At 42.5% G+C, this 15661-nt stretch overlaps 1 protein-coding gene across 1 annotated transcript; it reads right to left on the bottom strand.

Annotated features, from left to right (window-relative positions):
* Positions 1 to 353: 353 nt before the first annotated feature.
* LOC120060798 (peptidase inhibitor 16-like) lies at positions 354 to 6667 on the bottom strand. Its single transcript, XM_039010219.1, has 5 exons — positions 6278 to 6667; positions 2636 to 2860; positions 2312 to 2421; positions 1978 to 2069; positions 354 to 1215 (listed from the first exon to the last, which is right to left on the bottom strand). The coding sequence occupies exons 1-5, from the start codon at positions 6443 to 6445 to the stop codon at positions 722 to 724; spliced, it is 1089 nt and encodes a 362-aa protein (XP_038866147.1). The 5' UTR covers positions 6446 to 6667; the 3' UTR covers positions 354 to 721.
* Between the last annotated feature and the right edge of the window lie 8994 nt (positions 6668 to 15661).

Raw genomic sequence — 15661 nt, 5'->3', positions numbered from 1 at the left:
GTGTAAACCTTTTGTTAACATGACTTAGCATGTTCTCCCCAGCCTTTTGTTAATATGTTCTCCTCAGGTGTAAACCTTTTGTTAACGTGTCTTAGCATGTTCTCCCCAGCCTTTTGTTAATATGTTCTCCTCAGGTGTAAACCTTTTGTTAACATGTCTTAGCATGTTCTCCCCAGCCACTATACCATCCCATTCCTATCCATACTCTCTTTCTGCTCGGTTTTTTCCCCGTCCTTTGTGGTCAAAGGTCAAACACGTATTCCCAGTCCAGACAACGGTGTAGAACATGGAAATGTTGAGACACAACAAGTAGAAGAAACAATATTTATTATACTCTATATACAGACATTTACAGAAATATTCAATATTGACAGTAGTTATGCTCCTTTAGGTTTACGAATCACATCCATATAGAGGACGTGCCTTGCTTTAAGAAAATGTATTGCTGTTACATTTGTAACAGGTCGTAACTGTTATTATACAACTGTTATAATACATTGTTAACTATTGTATGTTGTGTGCTTATTGCTATTGCTAAGAAGGCATATGTTAAACTAGCAACTGTAATTACTAGCGAGCAAATAATAACAAAATAACCATCAACAAATCCCTCTGCTATAGACATGGTTATAGCACAATGTAATTCAACTTCCAGCAATGTCCAGTTCAGTTCCAGATAGTGTGTGTGTATGTGTGTCATGCCTTACTCTCATACCTTCCCTCACAATCCTGGTGAGAGTAAAGCCATTAGGCTGGTAACAAGAAGTAGGGGGGTAGTGATCCTTCCTGCATTGGCCGGAGGTTGGTTCCTAGTCCTCTCCTTCTCCCTCTCCGCTGCTCTCTCCTCCCCCTCCCACTCCTCCTCTTCCTCCTCGTCCCCAGGCTCCGTGCCTGTCTCCTCCTCGTCCTCCTCGTCCCCAGGCTGCGTGCCTGTCTCCTCCTCGTCCTCCTCGTCCCCAGGCTGCGTGCCTGTCTCGTCCCCCTCCTCCTCATACCCAGGCTCTGTGGCGGTGGCTGTGTGTGGGGTAGAGCTCTCTGTTGTCTCCTTCTCAACATCAGGCTCCTCTGAAGGATCGGGGGCATCAGGCTCCTCAACATCAGTCTCTTCTGAAGGCTTGGGGGCAACAGGCTCCTCAACATCAGGCTCATCTGAAGGCTCGGGGGCATCAGGCTCCTCAACATCAGGCTCCTCTGAAGGCTCGGGGGCATCAGGCACTGGGGGAAACAGTGATGAAAATTCAAAAGGCACTCGTACATCTGAGCAATCTTTTTGCCGGTGCTTTGTAACAACTGGACAATGAGGGAAAAAGGAAACCGCACACTGCCCTTGATAGTATCACTGATCTTTAATAAGCTTTGATGAGAAAACAGTGATGAGAAATCTAGAGCTACGTCTTACAAACTGATTACAGGGTCACTAGTCCATAGGAGTCAATCTATCTCCACAAAGAGGGGATATCTGTAACGTCCTGACCAGAGTTCTTATGTGTTTTGCTTGTTTAGTGTTGGTCAGGACGTGAGCTGGGTGGGAATTCTATGTTGTGTGTCTAATTCGTCTGTTTCTGTGTTCAGCCTAATATGGTTCTCAATCAGAGACAGCTGTCAATCGTTGTCCCTGATTGAGAATCATATATAGGTGGCTTGTTTTGTGTTGGGGATTGTGGGTGGTTGTTTCCTGTCTCTGTGTTTGTGTTCTGCACCAGATAGGACTGTTTCGGCTTTCACGTTTTGTTATTTTGTTATGTGTTAATGTTCACCGTGTAACGTCTGATTAAACATGTTGAACACTAACTGCGCTGCATTTTGGTCCTCTCCTTCATCCCAGGAAGAAAGCCGTTACAATATCATGATCAACCACAATTGGCTGGATACTGAGGTCAGGTTGGAGAGGATGAAGTTTGACACAGGAGCGAGATAGTGCTGTGAATTAAATGGAGGGGGGGAACGTAGTGTGATTGATAGGTGCTGAATTCTTACCACAGAGGTTCTGGTCACATCGCGGCACGTTGTCTGGGCACTTGGAGCACCATTCACCTTCCTCATAGGGTTTCTCGTCCTTAAACTTACCTCTGAAATTTAAATGAAACACAAGTCAATGGTCACTCAGTCAGGGCTGTAAGTCAGGGACCAAACCTAACGCGAACCCTAACACTAACCCTAACCACAACCCCTAACTCTAACCCTAACGCAATCAGTGAAATGCAATTGTAAGGATTAATTATGTTAATTGATGTATTCTTAGACATCGTCTAAGTGTGGAAATAGGATATAAGTGTGTAAAGTTGTACATGTTCTTTGGTACCATACTTACTTTGGGTAATAATTGCAGACCAGGAAGGTAACTTTCTCGGAGGACAGCCCCTCCATGGTGTCACAGCGATGAGCAGCACAGCCCACAGAGTGAGAGTCCGCCCAAACCATCTGAAACACCCCCATCAGTCTGATCAATTTACAATGTCTTCATCGTCACCATCATCATCATCATCCCCCACCATCACAGGGGTTATACACACAGGAGGAAGCGCACCAAGGAATATTCAACCTGTTACAGTTATAGTACTGTCTCAGGTTATCAGAAGTCTAATTCTACCAATTCAGTGACATTGTCTAGCATCTCTCTTTCTGGGTCTCTCACCTGAGTGTAGTGTCCACACATCTTGTCGTCCTGGCAACTGTTGTGTTTGTAGTCGTAGTCTAGGTGCTCCAAGAACCATTTCTCCATGGTCATGTTGAGGTCCAAGGGCTCATTGGACACAAACAGGTTCTCTCCCGTGTTCAGCAACTCTAGATCCGGGTTCTGTTCCCACGTACACTTCACAGCGTAGCCCTCAGCTAGGATCTTTAGCTTCTCATCCCATTTCTGCAGGGATAAAGAGACAAACTGTCACATTACCATCAGTGGTCCTCAGTAGCTTAGTTGGTATGGCAGGATGGTTTGTTTGATTCCCGGGCCCACACGTTCTTAAAATGTATGCACGAATCACTGTAAGTCACTCTGGATAAAAGCATTTGCTAAATGGCATATTATTGTATTAGACTACAAGTAATCTGCCTGATAACCTGTATACTGTAGATGTAGTGCTGCAGAATGAGAGACAGGGGGAGACATTAACCAACATTGAGGACCATAACAGAACTCTGTGTATGTAGCCCACTGGACAACTCTCTCATATTAGTGTTTCAATACTATACTGTATTAATATGAATCATACTATTCACCATATCCACCACATTGTAAGTAAGTTCGATTCCTAAACTCACATCCTATTGTCCTATTGTCCTGATTCTAAAGAGGATAGTGAACAGTATGTGTATTCTAATAGCATCAACTATGATCTGTGCTTTTCCCCCAGTCTAAATACCAGTAGTACAGGTTTGATATAGATAGCACAGCACTAACAGATGGTATTACAAGAGGTATACATCTGATCATATCTGTAGATACAGACACTGTATTGCTGATGTTTTTTTTGAATGGAGCTATTTATTTATGTATTGTGCCAAACTAACCTTGTGGTAGTTATTCCTGACCTGGCCACCTGGCCAGATGATGATAGTATTTTATTTTAATACTGCCTATAGCAAGAGGAATTTCATTATTCACTATGGAAACGTTAGTATTGTAAACCAATAAGGGAGGGTTATACTAAGATTGGCCAGAGTCCTGAAGACAGACAATGATTATCTATGTAGCAAATGTTCTTTATCGCCTTGAAACTATACTGTACATTAGATTACATTACACTGTACTGTACATTAGATTATATTACACTATACTGTACATTAGATTACATTACACTGTACTGTACATTAGATTACATTACACTGTACTGTACATTAGATTACATTACACTATACTGTACATTAGATTACATTACAATATACTGTACATTAGATTACATTACACTGTACTGTACATTAGATTACATTACACTGTACTGTACATTAGATTACATTACACTATACATTAGATTACATTACACTATACATTAGATTACATTACAATATACTGTACATTAGATTACATTACACTGTACTGTACATTAGATTACATTACACTATACATTAGATTACATTACAATATACTGTACATTAGATTACATTACACTATACATTAGATTACATTACAATATACTGTACATTAGATTACATTACACTATACATTAGATTACATTACAATATACTGTACATTAGATTACATTACACTATACTGTACATTAGATTATATTAGTCACACCAACATTCCCATGTAAACTATTATCCTTCCTTATTAAATCAAACCTCTACTAAGGAACCTATAAGGAACCTTTCGGTAATATGTGTATCAGTGGTTGAGGAATGTTATCTGATCATTTCAGTCCAATTCGTCTTCAACTATTGGAATGACAGAACAAGAGGACGTGATCACACTTGGCAGATAAGGCCTGATCTTGACTGAGATTGATCATTGTTATGGTGATAATTTGTTTCAAAGAAATGCAGAGATGCAATATCGTACGAATGCATATGGTTTTTGTATTGTGAACTATCCAGACAGAGAGGTCCAGTGTGGAGTCATGTGAAGTTCAGTTTATTTGTCCAGTCACAAACAAACACTTGTATTGAAGGATGCTAGTTGAAATTCCACAACATCTTGCGTCCTAGCCTCAGGACATCAGATCTCCTCCTCTCTGTGCTTTAACAAACAGAGCTGTAGTGTATATCATTGCTGTGCCTCTGCCTGAGATAACAGAGGCGTCATCCAGACCATCTGGTCAGTGTTACAGACGTGGCATCTTAATTTGAGCCAGTTTTCTACAGCAATCAAATAATCCTGCAGCAATAGGAATTACAAATTATTATGTGGATTATAATTCATGGACATTTCTTGTAGGGCCTGATCAATTATTCATTAAGGCAAATCAAGTCTGACACAGTCAATTAATCACCAAGTAGTGACATAGAAACACATAGTAGCCAATTACATACAATATGGTTATGTTTTGAAACCTCCGTTAAAATTCGATTGAATCTTCCAGAATAAAAATAAAGAAATAAAATGAATTTCTCAGATACATATTCAGAATGATGCGGATTTGCTGGTCATGACACATGATTCCAGTCCAATCCCATTAGTTCTGTAATGTTCTGAATGTTATGTTATGAACCCGTTCACTCTGCATTCTCAGTCCTGTTTACTGAAACAGGCATGAACATGAAATATGAAAATGGCCCCAGTGAGGTGTCCATCAAACCACAGAGACAGGCAGAGACGTCCCTGGAACCAGTCAATGGCAGATAGCAACTTAAGCAAGCACATTACACAGTATACACCCACCCACCCACGCACGCACGCACGCACGCACACACACACACACACACACACACACACACACACACACACACACACACACACACACACACACACACACGCACACACACACACACACACACACACACACACACACACACACATTCCCATGCATTGCACAACACTGGACTCAACTCTGAACACCCATTCGCACTGAGGCACAGACAGGCTCTATCAACAAAGTAATTCCCGTAACTCTAGAGGTCAACAAAAGTGTGTCTTGGGATGACTTCTATAATTTTATATTCAGATTTAAATGAAGAAGCCCTGTTTTATGTCAAATTCCTGGTGTGGTAAGATTTATAAGGGATAATGCATCTTCTGCAGCACTGTGATTTAGTGACTAAAATAAGAGTGATTATTTATGTACTAAGTGTTCTGTACTACAAGCAACTTTTGATCAGCAAAACAATGATTTTCTAGATGGTTATGATACTGTAGATGGTTATGATACTGTAGATGGTTATGATACTGTAGATGGTTATGATACTGTAGATGCAGCCAGAGTTTCGTTTTTGATACGAGACAGTTTTAAAGCTGAATATCAAACAGATAATTTAATAATGAACAGCTATCAGCATGACACCAAAATAAATCTCAATCAAAAACTCCCTCTCCAGAAGAAGGCTATGCATCTACCTCCACCTGCAACCAACTCAAGATCAATTATACTACAGATTAGCCCCATGAGAGGAAATAGAGCTGCTAACCATACCAGGAGACAGCGGGCTGAACTCCATCAATCCCTGCAGCCATACAGTAGGAAATCTCAGGATCCAACAAGCTCATCACCACAAAGGGTTCAAACACATCATTTCCACACCTGCTAATGCAGTGCCCTGACTGAACATGTCCCATCCTGCAGGAGACAACAGATGCAGCTAGAGATAGCTGCCCATCCATCCTCCCCAGTCACGCAGCCCTTACCACTTTACGCATGTAGGTGGCACTGGGTACCACCTGGCCCCGATAACTGTTGTGCAGCTCCATGAGGGTCTCCGCGTCTTCCTGGCTCAGCTGGCAGGTGGCTGGACACTGGGTGACGATGACACACAGTCCCACCAGGCCAGCCCAGAGAGCTGTCCCCCTCAGCATGTCTGTCTGGGAAGTGAAGTCCTCTCTCTCTCTCTCTCTCTTTCTCTCAAGAATCACTTCAGATGTCTGCCGGTGTCAGACGGTGTGCCTTGCTGTTTGTCTGTTTCTGTATGCGAGTGTGTGTTTAGAGTGTGTGCGGGTGTGTTTTGTGAGTGTGTGTAGTTGGTGTAGTGTGTAGTGTGTGTGTGTGTGTACTCCAGCTGCTCTGCTTCGTCTCTTAGATGTACGGCTCAGCCTCCTTAGCCTGGGTATATTGAGAGGGAGAGGATCCACCCCGTTCTCCACAGGAGAACCACAACATCGACTCCCCTCCTCACCCTCACTAGGTCACATTACACGCTGCTCTGACTGGTACGCACCGACACCGCACCAGCCGAAAACAATCACCCTATTCTTACAAATCTGGTGTGATTTCAGGCAGGACACAGACACAGATTGAGCTACGTAGAGATACACGTCTCTGACTCACACACAGTTGGCCGTCACTATGTGCTCATTTGCTCTAAACACTGAGTCAGGACATAGATTTCCCCGTAGTGCACCAAACAGGAAATATCTTAAAACCAAGCATGATGAGTGAGCGGCATTAGGCAGTTGATCTATGTTGTGTATCTCACCCCGGTGTCATGTTGACTTTCGTTCTCCTTCCGTTACAGCCCTTCATAGAGGAGACATTTCCACAGCTGATAATGTGATACTATGCTTTGGGTTGGGTGGGACGCACAGGAGGCTGCTAATGGGAGAACGGATCATAATAATGGCCAGAACAGAGCAAATGGAATGGTATCAAACACCTGGAAACCATGGAAACCATGTGTTTGATGTATTTAATACCATTCCACTGATTCCGTTCCAGTCGTTACCACGAGCCCGTCCTCCCCAATTAAGGTGCCTGTGATTGGACGTGATACACTTGGCACATATACATGCTCTGTATCTTCCACATTTTGGTAGCTGCCAGACGTCTTTCTGCTGGGTGCATACAAGTTCCTTTTCATTACATTTCCAGGAATTTCCAAGAATACGTTTGTTTTTAGGATCACATTCCTAAACACATGAATTGGGATTTTATTATTTCATTATGACAAATGTAGCAAATAAAGGCGTTTTCCCAGGTCATAATTCATACAATCCTGATGGAGCCGCGGGGAATGTACCGTTGCTCACACCAGCACACAGAGACCATACATACATCATCTCCATGCTAGTTCATGTAATAATAATCCCCTTATGACTCTAGGGGAGGCCAGCCAGAGGTTTGCACTGCAGAACATCAACAGATGTGATGTGATGTTGTGCTGTCATTCATTCTAGTGGCGGACGTTCCATTATTAATGAATTACATATGCAGTACCGATCATATTGAAGTGTTCACAGTAAAGTGGTTTGTTTCATTTCTGCTTCACTAGACTCATAGACGGTGATGATCTTTCAGATCCTCAAAACGTCGTTAGTCCAGAGGCGTGGGGCCGTCCCTCACAGTAACCAAACACTCCAGCTGTCGATGGCCAGTGGCTCAACATGTTTAGAGAATGAAGTGAAACCTGAGACCTGATCAGCTGAACCGGGACCCTCCTAAAAAGCCTTTCTCCTGCACATTCTCCGTGACGGTAATGCCACAGGGAGAACAAGTACTAGGGCTGTTCTGAGAAACCTTGCCTGAGAGTAAAGCTTTCAAAACAACTACGACTTACTGACAGGAAATGTACAGTATTACTACCAGCTGAGGAGAGGATTGCATTATTTAATTACTTCAACATCCACAGAAATGATATCTCTGTAATGTACTGTACCTCAAATCCATCCCCTGGTGTCCTACCAGTGGTGGCTGGTGCCATTTAAGATTAGGGAGGATGATTTTTTTTCTCCGTATTTATATTACAACATATTGGATGACTGTTATTGATATTCTATTCACCCAGCTCAATGTAACATCAATAGGTTTAGACTACAACATGATACTTTAATTCTCCCTATCATGAGGTTGCTCCAACCAGAACTACAAATTAAAGTTTACAATGTAGGTGCACAGGTCGAGAGAAAAAAATTGTAATCACGGCGACAGACAGTGACACATTCAATACCGCCTTGCACACTCTTGCCTGCATCTACAGTAGCTGATCTGGGGTGTAATCATTAGTCCAAACAATTGCAAATAAGAGTTTCTATTAGACAAATTCAGGTATGTTTATCCCCATTGCATTCCGTTTGCTTCCATTTAAGAAACACTTTGGAATGAATATACCTCTTGATCACCCGCAAACACAGTTTACTTTCATAGCAGCCACATACAAACAGCATGATCACTTTGCTCGTTGTATAATTCCTTCTCACATCTACGTACTCTCCTCCTCTCACCTTTTCCCTTCGCTTGTGGACGTCAGTGCAGAACACAACAGCTGTCTGTGTCCATGCAAAAAAAACTTTCCAAGCCAAACCTTCATAGCATAACCGCTACAGACAGCCTACATCGTTGTCACCATATTAGTTAACGTCATAGTCAACATAGCTACTAGAATTAACGCGTTGGTAAACCCACTACAATCATGCAGTATAGTGTACAGTCAGCAGTTTAGCAGTTACACCGCAGGCCCCAGGTGGCAATAAACTAATATGACCAAAAGCTTACCTTGACTTGGAAGAGTTCCAGTGTTAGTTAGCCATAGCCAGCTAGCTAACATAGCATCCCTCTCTGTTTGAGATGGGTGTTTGACTAGGCTAAACTAGCTAGCTGCATTTGCTAGCTAAGTAAGTGAAAGCGAAAGTGAAAAAAATACAATGAAATATAGCTAGCTCTATCTCTCTCTTGCTTCTCCTTAATTTTTGAAGAAATGAATTTGTTCAGCTATTGTATTTTTCTTTGAGTCATCTACTCACCACATTTTATGTACTGCAGTGCTAGTTAGCTGTAGCTTATGCTTTCAGTACTAGATTCATTGTCTGATCCTTTTATTGGGTGGACAACATGTCAGTTCATGCTGCAAGAGCTCTGATAGGCTAGAGGACGTCCTCCGGAAGATGTCATAATTACTGTGGAAGTCTATGGAAGGGGGTGAGAACCATGAGCCTCCTTTTTGTATTGAAGTCAATGTACACAAAGGAGGATGGTAACTAGATGTCCTCCGGCTCCACCATGGTGCTACCCTACAGAGTGCTGTCGAGGCTACTGTAGACCTTCAAATCAAATCAAATCTAATTTTATTGGTCACATACACATGATTAGCAGATGTTATTGCAGGTGTTGCGAAATGCTTGTGCTTCTAGTTCTGACAATGCAGCAATATCTAACAAATTACACAACATATTCCCAATATACACAAATTTAATTAGGAATGAATTAAGACTATATACATATGGACGAGCGATGTCAGAGAGGAACAAACTAAGATACAGTAGAATAGTATAGAAAAAACAATATATACGTATGAGATGAGTAATGCAAGATATGTAAGCATTATTAAGTGAATGAGATACCGTAGAATAGTATAGCAAACAGTATATACATTTGAGATGAGTAATGCAAGATATGTAAACATTATTAAGTGACTAAGATACCGTAGAACAGTATAGAATACAGTATATACATATGAGATGAGTAATGCCAGATATGTAAACATTATTAAAGTGACTAGTGTTCCATTCCTTAAAGTGGCCAGTGATTCCTAGTCTACGCCTATAGGCAGCAGCCTCTAATGTGATAGTGATGGCTGTTTAACAATCTGATGGCCTTGAGATAGAAGCTGTTTTTCAGTCTCTCTGTCCCAGCTTTGATGCACCTGTACTGACCTCGCCTTCTGGATGATAGCGGGGTGAACAGGCAGTGGCTCGGGTGGTTGTTGTCCTTGATTATCTTTTTGGCCTTCCTGTGACATCGGGTGCTGTAGGTGTCCTGGAGGGCCGGTAGTTTGCCCCCGGTGATGCGTTTTGCAGACCGCACCACCCTCTGGAGAGCCTTGCGGTTGCGGGAGGTGCAATTGCCGTACCAGGCGGTGATACAGCCTGACAGGATGCTTTCAATTGTGCACCTGTAGAAGTGTGTGAGGGTTTTAGGTGACAAGCCAAATTTCTTCAGCCTCCTGAGGTTGACGAGGCTCTGTTTTGCCTTCTTCACCACACTGTCTGTGTGGCTGGATCATTTCAGTTTGTAAGTGATGTGTACGCCAAGGAACTTGAAACTTTCCACCTTCTCCACTGCGTTCCAGTCGATGTAGATAGGGGGGTGCACCCTCTGCTGTTTCCTGAAGTCCACGATCATCTCCTTTGTTTTGTTGACATTGAGTGAGAGGTTGTTTTTCAGGCACCACACTCCCAGATCCCTCACCTCCTCCCTGTAGGCTGTCTCATCGTCGTTGGTAATCAAGCCTACTGCTGTTGTGTTGTCTGCAAACTTGATGATTTAGTTGGAGGCGTGCTTGGCCACGCAGTCATGGGTGAACAGGGAGTATAGGAGGGGGCTGAGCACGCACCCTTGTGGGGTCCCAGTCCTGAGGATCAGTGGAGTGGAGATGTTGTTTCTTACCTTCACCACCTGGGGGCGGCCCATCAGGAAGTCCAGGACCCAGTTGCACAGGGCGGGGTTTAGACCCAGGGCTAGGGCTATTTGATTGGCACTTGGGTTTATTGTGAGTACCTGTAAACATTCTGATAGACAGTGTTTACATGGGTGGAGACTATGATTGTTTTATGGTCCATTACCAAAACAAAAAAATGATACAACCATTAACTTTGGCATGGTAACCAATGAAGAGCAGACACTCTCTCTTTGGAAGTGTTCCATCCTGCTTATCATATCATTACCTCAGAGAGCCATGAGTTATTATGCTTTTAGACAGTAATATGTTTAAGAAACCCTTCATACTGAGTTATATTACAGTATGTATTAAGTAATAGGCCATTAGAGTCTCACATGCATGTGTTAGCCCGGAGAGCTATATGGAGATGCCTGTGTGTGACAACATGGAGCTCTTGGGCGGCTGTCGCTGTCTTGTCCTTGACTCTGCTGCCCCTCTGCTGCGTCCTCTCCGTGCTCTGGCCTGGCTATTGCTTTGACCACCACGGTGGAAGAGTACAGGACGGTTTTAGGGTGGGGTGTCTGTCTTCCACAGCTGAGTATGACTTCTGCTCCAGGCACTGATTCATTGTGTTCGAGCCCTGGGGACTCCCCGCAAAACTCTCACTCCATCTGGAACACATTACATCACACGCCCTCAGAGCAGCTCTCTCTCGCTCTCTCTCTCTCTCTCTCTCTCTCTCTCTCTCTCTCTCTCTCTCTCTCTCTCTCTCTCTCTCTCTCTCTCTCTCTCTCTCTCTCTCTCTCTCTCTCTCTCTCTCTCTCTCTCTCTCTCTCTCTCTCTCTCTCTCTCTCTCTCTCTCTCTCTCTCTCTCTCTCTCTCTCTCTCTTTCTCTCTCTCTCTCTCTTTCTCTCTCTCTCTCTCTCTTTCTCTTTCTCTCTCTCTCTCTCTCTCTCTCTCTCTCTCTCTCTCTCTCTCTCTCTCTCTCTCTCTCTCTCTCTCTCTCTCTCTCTCTCTCTCGCTCTCTCTCAGGGTGAGTGCTGTGGGGAAGCAGGGTACTGGGGAGTGGCGCTCGCTGTTCGATTTGATGAATACTTTAAAGTGCTCCAGGACAGGTTAAATGAACATGTTATGCTTTGTGCTCTGCTTTGACGACAGAGACATATAAATTGTGTTCGGTAACTTGTTTTGATACTCAGGACTTCTGATGTTGGCAACAATCATCACACATTACTTATACAGAAGTGATTGCAAATACGGATGTGTAATCAAATCCAATTAATGCAATGCTATAAACTTTTTCCAGAGCTAGAATTTGAGTATGACTTATCCTCTGGACCATTACAGGGACTTTTATCCTCGGGGATATTACAGGGACTTTTATCCTCGGGGATATTACAGGGACCTTTATAGTTGGGGATATTACAGGGACTTTTATCCTCAGGGATATTACAGGGACCTTTATAGTTGGGGATATTACAGTGACCTTTATCCTCTGGGATATTACAGGGACCTTTATCCTCTGGGATATTACAGGGACCTTTATCCTCAGGGATATTACAGTGACCTTTATAGTTGGGGATATTACAGTGACCTTTATCCTCAGGGATATTACAGGGACTTTTATCCTCTGGGATATTACAGGGACTTTTATCCTCTGGGATATTACAGGGACCTTTATCCTCGGGGATATTACAGGGACCTTTATCCGCTGGGATATTACAGTGACTTTTATCCTCTGGGATATTACAGTGACTTTTATCCTCGGGGATATTACACAATTTGTTGTCTGGTGGAAGTTCTGGAACCCCTTTATGATGCTCAGAAATTCTGATCAGGAAATGACTTGTCAAAGAGACATAGGCTTTTGTTGTTGTTTTATTTCAATGCTTACCGTACGTGGAGTGAAGAACACTTCAGAACCCCTAGAAGCATCAGAACACTTCAGAACCCCTAGAAGAATCAGAACACTTCTGAACCCCTAGAAAAATCAGAACACTTCAGAATCCCTAGAAGCATCAGAACACTTCAGAATCCCTAGAAGAATCAGAACACTTCAGAACCCCTAGAAGAATCAGAACACTTCAGAATCCCTTGAAGCAACAGAACACTTCAGAACCCCTAGAAGAATCAGAACACTTCAGAACCCCTAGAAGAATCAGAACACTTCAGAACCCCTAGCAGAATCAGAACACTTCAGAATCCCTAGAAGCATCAGAACACTTCCGAATCCCTAGAAGAATCAGAACACTTCAGAACCCCTAGAAGAATCAGAACACTTCAGAATCCCTTGAAGCATCAGAACACTTCAGAATCCCTAGAAGAATCAGAACACTTCAGAACCCCTAGAAGCAACAGAACACTTCAGAACCCCTAGAAGAATCAGAACACTTCAGAATCGCTAGAAGCATCAGAACACTTCAGAACCCCTAGAAGCAACAGAACACTTCAGAACCCCTAGAAGAATCAGAACACTTCAGAACCCCTAGAAGCAACAGAACACTTCAGAACCCCTAGAAGCAACAGAACACGTCTCTCTGACTGGAGACATGCACTGACTATACTCTATGATACACAGCAATCTGTATTTCAACAGAAAATCGAAATACAGCATTACCAAATCAAAAGCATTAGTCATTTTCCAAGACAAATGCGACATAAAATCACTCAACTGACATCTGCTGAAATACAAAAATGAGACCCTCTCTGAAAATCCAAAATTAGATACTCTCTGAAGAGCAACTGACATTGTACTGGCAAAACCATTTGAATAATGTTTACATAACCTCGCTTTTTATTAGATTTGTCCTAGTGTGCAATAGCTCATGAATACAGCATTGTGAAAACCAATCAGAAAACAGTAAGACTAAAACATGCAGTGCCCCCTGCTGTTGATGATTTATATGTCACTATGTACAAGGATTGTATTGATAGTAATTAAACTGTGTGGGGTACAATATTACTGTTATGTAACATACGTTGCGTCTAATTCAATCAAAATATATTTATATTTCTAACACATTCTTGTTGTATTATTTGCAGAGTGGTGTGTTACAATGTTTCAAAGGCAAGAACAGTCCCACACCGGTTGAATCAATGCTGCAACCACGTCGAAGGAACGTTGAACAGATGTTGTATTTACGTCTGTGCCCAGTGGGATGTGTGTGTGACATATTCATCAGTAGGAAATAAAAAGACAAGCAAAACATCCGCATCACATTCAGAGCTTCACTGCCTGGCCTGCGTGGGAGGAGACGTGAAAGTACACATATCATCATCACAGCTGGTCATGCAAGGGCCAATATGGACCTCCATTCAACTGTACAGAGCACTATTGAAGGATATAGGTGGAACAATACCTTTGCTTCAGCTCACATTTTCACATCATGTAAATTATTGATTACTCATGTACTTCATGCCCCACAGTATCTTTCATTAGGGCTAAGTTGATTTATTTAATCCATCCAGGCAAAGACTATGAGATGTATTCCTCAATAACGGAACCGACTCATAAATCAACAGTCTCACACTCTGGCGCTGTATTTACATTCATGTTTATCATGTGGCTGACTAACACTGTACGGCTTAGTGACAAAAGCAGTCCAATGAATGTCTGTTAACAAGAGGAAGTGTTGTATTGGCATGACAGGAAGTGGCTTGCACAAACTCTTGTTACCAGATTCAGGCCGGTTGACCTCCCACGTAGCAACCACCACAAGCCTGACTCATCTGTGATAGCTGTACGGTGATGCATCGTAGATCTTACGTTAGAATTAAGCATAATCACAGTAAGCAGATTCACCCTCACCAAGTTTCATGTGCTGCACTGGCCACCTATATGGATCAACTTGTAGGCCTACCTCCAATGTGAATACCTCTGACCTGTTACTATGAGCTTAATACACAATCAAATGTTTTGTGCCAAAGTTCCACTTCCACAAACTTACTGTAATATTTACCTGTCCCTTTTGTCTTAGCATTGATGACCAGGTTGTTACTTGAAATACCCACATTGCACTGTGGTAAATCAACATCAACCTCACATAATAGGAAACTATTCAGCGTTTCTACAGGAAGAAGCCTGATACCCGTGTTCTATCAACCCTATTGATGTATTTCAGGTTGTTATTGTAAAATATCATGTGGTATCAATGACTTACCTGCTAAATAAAGGCAAAATAAACAAATGAATAAAATAACCCTGTTATTCACTTTGTCACCCAGCTGTTTCCATCACAGCAATGCTTATTTTCACTACAATTTCATAAACATTAGACATTTCGCCCACAGCGACTGTTATTCACTTTTGCACTGTGGAGACACTGTGATGAAATGAGAAAATACTTGCAATAGGGCTCTTACATTTGACATAGTATATTATTCACTCAATGGTTGTATTGTTGTAATTGTGGACATTGGTCCCTTGTTGCTGTAGAGAAAATAATAGCCAACTTAAAATTCACATTTGAGGTTAGTGTGCTCTCCTTGGAGGTTACACAAAGCCAGTGGCACTGAGTCTGCAGGGGTGAGGCAGCCTTGAATGTTGTGTGTGTGCGTGTGCGTGTGCGTGTGCGTGTGCGTGTGTGGAAATGAGGGTATGAGAGTATGAGTGGGTGGGTGGGTAGAGAGGAAGCGGTGGAGAGGTAGAAAAAAGGAAGAAAAAAAAGATTGTCTCATAAGCTTCCCTAAAGCCAAGCGGTAAAGA

The sequence above is a fragment of the Salvelinus namaycush genome, chromosome 16, assembly GCF_016432855.1.
Source record: "Salvelinus namaycush isolate Seneca chromosome 16, SaNama_1.0, whole genome shotgun sequence".
NCBI lineage: Eukaryota > Metazoa > Chordata > Actinopteri > Salmoniformes > Salmonidae > Salvelinus > Salvelinus namaycush.
Note: the sequence above shows the minus strand (reverse complement) of the source record. Positions and strands in the feature narration are given on the sequence as shown.